The sequence below is a fragment of the Ovis aries genome, chromosome 14 (assembly GCF_016772045.2).
Source record: "Ovis aries strain OAR_USU_Benz2616 breed Rambouillet chromosome 14, ARS-UI_Ramb_v3.0, whole genome shotgun sequence".
Lineage (NCBI taxonomy): Eukaryota > Metazoa > Chordata > Mammalia > Artiodactyla > Bovidae > Ovis > Ovis aries.
Genome location: NC_056067.1, coordinates 39,049,175 through 39,058,965, shown reverse-complemented (window position 1 = coordinate 39,058,965; position 9,791 = coordinate 39,049,175). Strand labels below are relative to the sequence as shown.

The 9,791-nt window shown below is 45.6% G+C and overlaps 1 protein-coding gene across 2 annotated transcripts; it reads left to right on the top strand.

Annotated features, from left to right (window-relative positions):
- The first annotated feature begins 1,070 nt into the window (after nucleotides 1-1,070).
- On the top strand, nucleotides 1,071-7,949 carry CHST4 (carbohydrate sulfotransferase 4). Of its 2 annotated transcripts, none has more exons than XM_004015122.5 (2): nucleotides 1,071-1,280; nucleotides 6,114-7,949. In XM_004015122.5, exon 2 carries the CDS (start codon nucleotides 6,115-6,117, stop codon nucleotides 7,288-7,290), a length of 1,176 nt encoding a protein of 391 aa, XP_004015171.2. In that variant the 5' UTR covers nucleotides 1,071-1,280; nucleotide 6,114; the 3' UTR covers nucleotides 7,291-7,949. The 2 variants fall into 2 exon arrangements, with proteins under 2 accessions (XP_004015171.2, XP_060253993.1); XM_060398010.1 differs by having other exon boundaries at nucleotides 5,528-7,949.
- Nucleotides 7,950-9,791: the final 1,842 nt, after the last annotated feature.

Below are 9,791 nucleotides of genomic sequence, written 5' to 3'. Positions count from 1 at the left end.
AATGACCACTAAAAACATTTTTAACAAACACCTATAAACAATCCAGTGTTAAAAATAAGGAAGCCAAAAAAATAATATTGCCCAAACTCTGAGGTCACTGACACTGTTTTTGGAGAGAAATCTAACAACCACTGAACACACACCACCTCCCAGCCCCTTTCAGACAGAAAAGTCTGTGGTTCCTATGCACTGTGGTGGGGGAAGGTAGTGGTCATTTTTAAAAATAACTTTTATTCAGTTTACTTAGTAAATTGAATTATTTATAATTAATTAATTAAAATTAATTCATATTAATTTCTTTAATAATTTGGCTGACTGAGTTTTTCACATTTAAGTTAACTGAATAAAAATATTCAGCTAAACTGAGTCACTTTGCTGTAGAGATCAGCACAACTCTGTAAATTCAACTATATTTCAACTAAAAAAATTTTTTCAATTTGCCTATTGCTTTATACTCACAACAATCAAGTAAATTAGTTCAGAGTAGTTGCATGATTTGCCCAAGTACACACAGCTAGTTAGAAGCTATAATCTTTTACAATAACTTTTTTTTCCTTAAGGGGGAAATTTCCCATATGCCAACTAAAGGCCAATACATCTACATCCTCCCAAAGAATGAGTTACTACATCTAGGCAGGACATCTAATTACTACCTCGCACAAGAAGGGTGAAGATGTTGAAAAAAACACAGAGGCCAAAAAAAAACTTATCTCCCTAAATACTGTGGGGTGAGCAGGAAGGTACAACCCAGAAATACCTTCTAGGTTTTCTCTCCTCTTTTTGCAGCAGAGATTAAGAATAAGGCATCACAATGGGTCATTTTGGCTGTCACTGTCCTGTGACTTCCCTATCAACCTCAAGTACTTCTGGAGTACTTTGCCCTTTCTCCACTTTGCCCTAAGAGAGTTAACCTTTCCACTGCCTTTAAGGAATCTGAATCCAGCATCACCCTCCAGTTGAGGGAGAGAATACTTCCTCCTTTGCTTCTCCAGGCCCAGCCCATTCAAGCAGCGTCTCCCCACCCCTCGAGTGTCTTAGAGTTAAAGCTGCTGGGATCACATCTCCCTGGCAGTCAGTGCTTTCTTAACCCTGTCTTGGAAGGTGGCTGATTTCTGGCCAGAGGAAGAAGACAGTGAAATGTGCTCTGAGTAGGGATGGTTATGCAAGATTCGAGGAGGAGAAGGAAGCTGAGAGAGGAGCTGGTGAGTCAGAGGAAAAAAGCTGCACAATTTGGCTGGCAGAGCCTTCAGAGTGGTGGAGAAGGCCAAGCCATTAACAAGGTAAGGAGAGAATTTCCCGTGTACACCTCCAGAGCAGGGTCATTATTCCCAGGTCCTTGGAGTGGAGTTTCAGATAACAGGGGACAACTAAGCTGGGCATTTCTTTGTGAATGGCAGAGAGGAGGTGTTGGAGAGGGGCTGGATCAGAATCACCTGGATAATCTTCCCCCAAAACACAAGTTGCCTGCCAGCAGCTCTCCTAACCCCACCCACCCCCATCCCTAAGAAAGACCCTAGAAACTGAGTGGGGCTATTCTGATGTATACTTTATGGCTGGTTCGTCTTACTTATTCCAGTGCTGGCTTCTGTGTTTCCTGTAGCTTCTCCTCTGCTCAGGTGCTGGGAAGTGAGGACCAGAGGTGCTAGGAACTACAGATTTTCTCTAGCTCAGCTGAAATTTAGTGTGATAACTGAATTCTCAGATCTGGGACCCAAAATATCCGGGTCTAATCATGCAGGGCTGTTTTTATCATTGAGAGTTAAAGTTCACTTATTCTGAAACATGGAGGTGTGGCTCATCACCGTTCTGTGTGATGTATTTAATTGGAGTGTTGTCATTACTGTGACTAGAAGGGCTTTCAAAGTTGTGGGGCTCCATTCCGATGTAAAAGAAGATTAAATTATGAAGCCAGTGAGTCAGCCAAGGTAGAAGAGACTTCTGTCTTGTAAGGCTGTGGACAAGTCTGGAACTTCTAACTGGAAGTAAAATATCTTTTTTTTTTTTTTTAAATTACTTATTTTGGGGCTTCAGGCTACTCTCTAGTTGTGGTGCTTGGGCTTCTCATTGTGGTGGCTTCTCTTGTGGCAGAGCACAGGCTCCAGGGGCACGGGCTTCAGCAGTTGCAGCACAGGGCTCGTCAGTCACGGCTCATGGGCTCTAGAGCACAGATTCAGTAGTTGCAGCACCCTAGCTTAGTTGCTCTAATGCCTATGGGATCTTCCCAGATCAGGGGATCCAACCCGTGCCTCCTGCATTGGCGGGTGGATTCTTTACCACTGGGCCATCAAGGAAGCCCCATGTGGAACATTTTTAAAGTCTTTATTGAATGTGTTACAACACTACTTCTGTGTTACGTTTGGTTTTCTGGCCACAAGGCATATTGGATCTTAGCTGCCCGACCAGGGATCGAACCTGACCCCCTGCCTAGGAAGGCAAAGTCTTTATCACAGGACTGCCAAGGAAGTCCCAATATCATGTTTGTTTTTCTTTTATTTATTAATTTTTGGTTGGACTGGGGCTTCGTTGCTGCACTTGGGCTTTCTCTACTTGCAGAAGTGGGGGCTACTCTTTGTTGTGGTACTCAGGCTTTCTCATTGTGGTGGCTTCTTTTGTCACTAAGCACAGGCTCTAGGCATGCTGGCTTCAGGAGCTGAGGCACACAGGCTCAGCAGTTGGAGCTGTCGGGCTCTAGAGCTTGGGTTCAGTGGTTGAGGCACACAGGCTTAGTTTGCTCTGCAGTATGTGGAATCTTCCCAGATCAAGGGTGAAACCCATGTCCTGTGAATTGGCAGGCTGATTCTCATCCACTGCACCACCCGGGAAGACTCCAATCTGTTTCTAAACTACATTTTTTGGAAGGAGAGGACAGGTTGTGCTGTGAGTGTTTTTTTCCTTCTATTTTCTTCTTTTACTAATGGACTCAGGGAATTTTTGTCAGTAGTCTACTGCCCCTCAGTGGGGCTTTAATTTCTTATTAATAAATATTTTTTTAAATGATGCTCATGGTTTTTACCCCCTAAGTCCTAAATAATACATGCTCTGTATAGAACCTAATTTTTTGGAGTTAGGTTCATTGTGCCATATTGCTTCTAAACTATGGTTCTGACTTAATATCTTGCTCCATGCAGTTGAGATAGTATTGGTTTTGTGCTCAATACTCAATAAAATGATCTAAATTTTAGTAACAAATATGGGTTTGATCCCTGGGTCAGGAAAATCCTCTGGAGGAGGAAATGACAACCCACTCCAGTACTCTTGCCTGGAGAATCCCATGGACAGTGGGGCCTGGCAGGCTACAGTCCATGCGGTCGCAAAGAGTGGACATGACTGAGGTGACTTAGCATGTGCACACACATGCCACTTCTCACACTCATTTATTTAGTCATTTGTCCAACAAATGTTTAATGAGCCCTAATCAGTTGTGTGTTTTATGTGCCTGTAAATGAGATAAGACATAGCGTTCACCTTTAAGTAACAGCAGCCCAGTGAGAGATATTCATCCTCCACTGTACTACAGGGGCTTCCCCTGTGGCTCAGCTGGTGAAGAATCTGCCTGCAATGCGGGAGACCTGGGTTCAATCCCTAGGTTAGGAAGATACCCTGGAGGAGGAAAAGGCTACCCACTCCAGTATTCTGGCCTGGAGAATTCCATGGACTCTATAGTCCATGGGGTCGCAGAGTTGGACATGACTGAGCAACTTTCACTTCACTTAACTGTACTACAGAGAGAGAGATGGATGGGAATGGAAAGTTCGGGGGGAACTAAATCTTGGGAGGAAACAAGATACCTTTCAGGGAGAAAGCTGAGAGGTAGGCAGAATCTTGAGGAAAGAGTGGTTGTCTTGCAAATGTCTCAGAGCTTGTAACCAATGGGGCAGAGGCTTCCCTGGTGGCTCAGTGGTAAAGAATCCACCTGCCAATGCTGGAGACATGGGTTTCCATCCCTGGTCTGGGAAGATCCCACTTGCTGCGGAGCAACTAAGTCCATGTGCCAAAACTACTAAGCCAGTGCTCTAAAATCCGGGAGCCACAGCTACCGAAGCCCACCAGCCCTAGAGCCCATGCTCCACAACAAGAGAAGCCACCGCAATAAGAAACCTGCGCACCACAACTAGAGAGTAGCTTCTACTCACTGCAACCTGAGGAAAGCCCTCGCAGCAACGAAGACGCAGCACAGCCAAAAATAAATTAAATTATTAAAAATAAATAATAGGGCAAGTTGGAAGAACTGGAAGTAAAATTCAGAACCTAAGGTGTCAGAAAGGGAAGGGAGTGACAGGAGATCTAAGATCGGATTATGTAGGGCCCCCAGACATGAGAATTGGGGATTTAATCCTATATGAGTCAGAAAGCCACTGAAGGACTTTAAGGAAGGGAGTGACAGGCTTGTGCTTTAAAAAGATAGATTTTGGCAGCAGTGAATGAGGTGGAGAGCTGAGGGAGAGAACTGAGAGACAGAAGTGAGAGGCTACTTACTATAAAAGCCAGGCTAGAGAGAAGCAGACTCATTTCGATGACAGGGAGGGCAGGGTTCAAGCATGCATCAAATAGCCAGAAAAGAACACTCAGGAAGGTGCACTAGGGACCTCTCATAAATGCTTCCCAACCTCAAGGAGGGTCTACAGAGGAGGTAGTGTAGGACAGCCGGGGAGAGGTGATGGTTAGATAAGAGGAGATTGCCATGAAAAGCCTTCAGTTTCCTGTTCTCTCTGGGCCGCCTCTACACTGATTCCAGCTACTGCAGAAATGATCTTTCCCTGAGACACACCCTCAAGGGTCTCCGGCTGAGCTCATCAGCCCCATCATGGGTTGCTTAGATCCAGGTTGTATCCAGATCCCAGTGACAAGAGATAGGATTCACTTTACAAAAGCACACTTTCCTGCTGGCCAAGGAAAGTGCTCATGGAAAGGAAAAACAGAAAGAAAGTGAGAGGGTTCCCTTGGCAGTCCCTGAAAACTATGCCCAATTAAAGCCTGGGGACAACTGGGGATGAGTCTGAAGGCCAGGCTCCAGCTCTGGGTGAGAATGGGCATGAGGTCAGGAGCCACAGGCAGGCAAGGAGTGCTCAGAGCATGTAGCCCACTCTGGACCCTGAGCTGGCCTGAAGCCACATGGGGGCAGGAGGTGGACTTTTGAAAGGTCCATGTTACCAGTCCCTAGGAAATGTTATCTTTCCTGAGCTGATTATAGGCCCTGCCTATAAAATTCTATCCTTATATTGCTACATAGGTCAAGTTCTTTCCTTTCTCTTTTGCTCCATTAATTCCTATATTTGTTCTAAACTTTTCCTCATACTTGTATTGTCTTTGGGAGAAGGTCTCTGGTCAGTTCCTCAATACTTGGCTCAGTCCTTGAGTCATTATCAAACATGGCTTAGTTTCTAATCATTTCCTCTTGGGCTCAAGTTCAAAAGAACTAGGTCCTGTTCTTCTTAGCTGGTCCTGCTGTAACCTTCAGGGCCGAGACAGGAATTACTATTCATTAATATGTTCCTGGCATATAACAATGTGCTTTTTTTGGCACCAGGGAGAGATGATCCTCACTGGATCTGTTGGCACATGTGGAGGAAATGCATTGTTGTCATGAATGGAAGAGAAAGGTTTCTGGGCCACTGCCACTTAAGGTTTGATTGAGGTCATCACATACTTCCCAGAAAGTTCAGGGGACTTCCAAGGGAAGCCTATGGGCCAGCAAAGCATGTTCTACCTCTTCAGGAAGCAAGCCATAAACTCCAAGAGTCACATCTGTGGCTGTCCAATTCCTCCTCTAAAATCTGCTTCCTAAAATCTCTGGAGCTCTAGACACAGACAGTGGTTTATGACCAGTATGAAGCCTAACTGGACAACAGATACCAAAGGTACACATACCCATACTCTCTGACTCAGCAATTCCACTTCTTGGGAGTTAGCTTACATGCTTGGATAATGATGTGAGAACATAAAGGTCATTATTGAAAGCTCTGAAAAGCCAAAGACTGGAAACAACCCCAAAGCTCACCAATGAGGACACTGGTTAAATACTGATAAATTGTGGTACATCTGTACAATAAAATTCTATGTTGTGATAGCCTAAGATACTCCTCTGTTTGTTCTTCCCCGGTCTTCCACTTCAGCATGATACCACTCAGAAGAATGAAGTTCCTGCTGTTCCTGGCTTCCCAGATGGCCATCTTCATTCTGTTCATCCTTGTATACTCCCACAACGACAACTCCCTGCAGGTGAAGGAGGAACCCAAGTCCCCGCACATGCATGTGCTGGTCCTGTCTTCGTGGCGCTCTGGCTCCTCTTTTGTAGGGCAGCTTTTTGGACAGCACCCAGATGTCTTCTACCTGATGGAGCCCGCCTGGCACGTGTGGATGACCTTCACACAAAGCACGGCCCAGAGGCTGCATATGGCTGTGCGGGACCTCATTCGGGCCGTCTTTCTGTGTGACATGAGCGTCTTTGATGCCTACATGAATCCTGGCCCCCGGAAACAGTCCAGCCTATTCCAGTGGGACGGCAGCCGGGCCCTGTGTTCCCCACCTGCCTGCAACCTCTTCCCGCGAGATAAGATCATACCCCAGGCCCACTGCAGGATTCTGTGCCACAAGCAGCCCTTCGAGGTGGTGGAGGAGGCCTGCCGCACCTACAGCCATGTGGTGCTCAAGGAGGTGCGCTTCTTCAACCTGCAGGTGCTCTACCCTCTGCTGAGAGACCCTTCCCTCAACCTGCACATTGTGCACCTGGTCCGGGACCCCCGCGCAGTGTTCCGGTCCCGAGAACGCACCACAAATGAACTTGAGATTGACAGCCACATTGTGATGGGGCAGCACCGGCAGAAACTCAAGAAGGAGGATCAACCTTACTACGCGATGCAAGTCATCTGCCAAAGCCAGCTGGAGATCTTCAAAGCCGTGCAGTCCTTGCCCAAAGCCCTAAGGCAGCGCTACCTGCTCGTGCGCTATGAGGACTTGGTCCGGGACCCCCTGGGCCAAACTGCCCGAATGTATGAATACGTAGGGCTGAAATTCTTGCCCCGGCTCCAGACTTGGGTACATAATATCACTCGAGGCAAGGGCATGGGTAAGCACGCCTTCCACACAAATGCCAGGAATGCTCTCAATGTCTCTCAGGCCTGGCGGTGGTCCCTGCCTTATAAAAAGGTTTTTCGACTTCAGAAAGTCTGCAGGAATACCATGAACCTACTAGGCTACCACCTTGTCACATCAGACCAAGAGCAGAAAAACCTGTCGCTGGATCTTCTGTCTACCTGGAGCCCCTACGAGCTGGTCTACCAAGAGGGTTGAGGCTCCATCTCCACCCAGCACCAGCTTCAGCCACATTAACTGAAGGCTGTTTCTGAGCTTTGACAGTATATGTCAGTGTATGCGTGAGTATGGGTTTGCCCACACATGTCCAAATCGGGAGATCTCTGTGTCTCTGCTCATTTCTAGAAAAGAGACTTGGGAACCTTATGTGAGAAGCACACACCAACCAACAAAACACAAGTGATGCCTTTCTTCTCTTTTTGGCCTTCCTACCTGTGTATACCTCAGGGATTCTGTGGCCTGGGTCCTACATGGTACAAGCAGTATCGCTGGAGGAAATCCATAAACTCCTCTGTCCACATCTTGCCCTATGGGAAAGGAGAGAAACAGGAAAAAAACAGGGAAATGGGTCTTCTACCAAAGAGCCCACCAACACATTCAACAGGCATGTGAACTCTGAGCCCTCAGAGCTCCCAGTGGATTGAAAAAGAGAGCAGGGATCAGGGTGGGATGCTTACCTGTGAGCCTGGCCATAACAACTGTCAACTACCACAAATACAGAAGAAAATCTCTGCACAACAGAGCAAGCTTTTAAGTTCATGGGGTGGCTGGACCCAATTTGGACATCAGTTCCCCTCAGTGTTTTCCTATTTTAAGCTGTGAAATTGCTGTCTGTTAACACTAAAATTTCAAAATAAGATTCTGTTTGGAGTGTACATCTTTATGCTTTCTAATTAGTAGTAAATGTTCGTTCTTATGGGATCTTAACTAACAGTTTAATCATCTTTATAGATTTCTTTTACTGGAATATTTTACTTTTAAAATTAAAAAATATATATTTTTACTATAATATAGTTGATTTACAATGTTGTATTAATTTCAGGTGTACAGCACAGTGATTCAGTTATATATACATATTTTTATATTTATAGATTCTTAATAAATACTTTTGTTATTATCTATCACCCACACATAGAACAAAATTGTTAAGACAGTGTTTGGTTCAGACGATGGACTAAGTCTAACTTGGTCAGTACTCATCTATACACTGCCCTCTCAAGAATTTATCGCACCCCACTACAGTACTCTTGCCTGGAGAATCCCATGGACGGAGGAGCCTGGTAGGCTGCAGTCCATGAGGTCCCTAAGAGTCGGACACGCCTGAGCGACTTCACTTTCACTTTTCACTTTCATGCATTGGAGAAGGAAAGGGCAACCCACTCCAGTGTTCTTGCCTGGAGAATCCTAGGGACAGAGGAGCCTGGTAGGAGGCCGTCTATGGGGCCGCACAGAGTTGGACACGACTGAAGTGACTTAGCAGCAGCAGCAGCAGACAACCACAGCTAAGCCCACTCTCATGTAAGATGTAAGCTGTGATAATACAGGATGCATCACTCTAGGTTCTATAGTTCTTTTAATCTCATGCCTCAGCCAGAGGACCTCAGTTATAATATAATTGGTGCCATTCAGCTCTTCCTGGTCACCTCCCCTAACAAGAAAGGTTCCTTCCTTCAGTCTTTGCAGGATTCCTCACATCTAGTTGTGTATCAGAATCACTTGTTAAAGATGTGTTTTGTCATGTCCAACTTCGGATCTACTGAAGAAGCTGGGATTCTGTATGTTTATCACATGACTCTAACTCTTCCACAGCCCGTCTGACAGTGGTATCCCCTGCCCTGGGCAGCAGCACTCTTTGCCTTCTTGCTCCAAGACAGATGGACTTCTCCAGTGCCTGCCGAGTATCTAAGCACTTACTCATGACACAAGTGCTATCCTTAGGTTGGAAGGAATAGGAAGAAGGTCCCTGTGTGTCTGAAACTCTGTGTCTGAAGTCCTGACTCTATAAACATTTCTCTTTGTTCACATCTGAGAGGTACCATCATTTCACTGTTCCTTTTGTTCCCATGCCCACTTTTGGCATGGTCCTCACTTCATGAAGCTCCCTCCACGTCAGATGGAAATTTTCCCACTCCATTTTGCTCCTGGGTTGTGCCACCCCTGAGATGCTTGAGTAGATACCTTTGCCATCTGGGTCTTTGAAGTTAATTTATATGGGTTTTAAATGAGTGAATTTATTCTAATATCTAAACCCATGCCACTCTAGACCCTCCTCAAGAGCCTGGAATCTCTCAGGCATGTGCTTCTTGCCACTACAAACCTTTCAAAACTATAAAAATTCCCCCAATGTTGAAAATAAGGCCAAGGCAGCAGGTGATGGTGGAAACAGAGTGAAGATGGTCAGTGAGAGGAAGAGATAGTGATAGACAACCATCTCTGATTTTCCCTCTGAAATTCCAGCCTCTACCTCTGTCTTAAAGTTAGCAACTTCCTTAGGAACCATCTCTATGGAATGCCAGAGTACAGAGCAGTTTGCTTTTCCATCTCCGAAAGAGTCACCCCATCTCTAGACAAGGTCAGAGTGAAATCTCAGGATCTTATTTAAAATTAGGACCTACTTTAAAATAGTTTTAAATTTCCTATATTCCAAGTCCTGATGTCAGATGAGGTCCATCTTCTTGAAGGACAGTCTTATACATGAC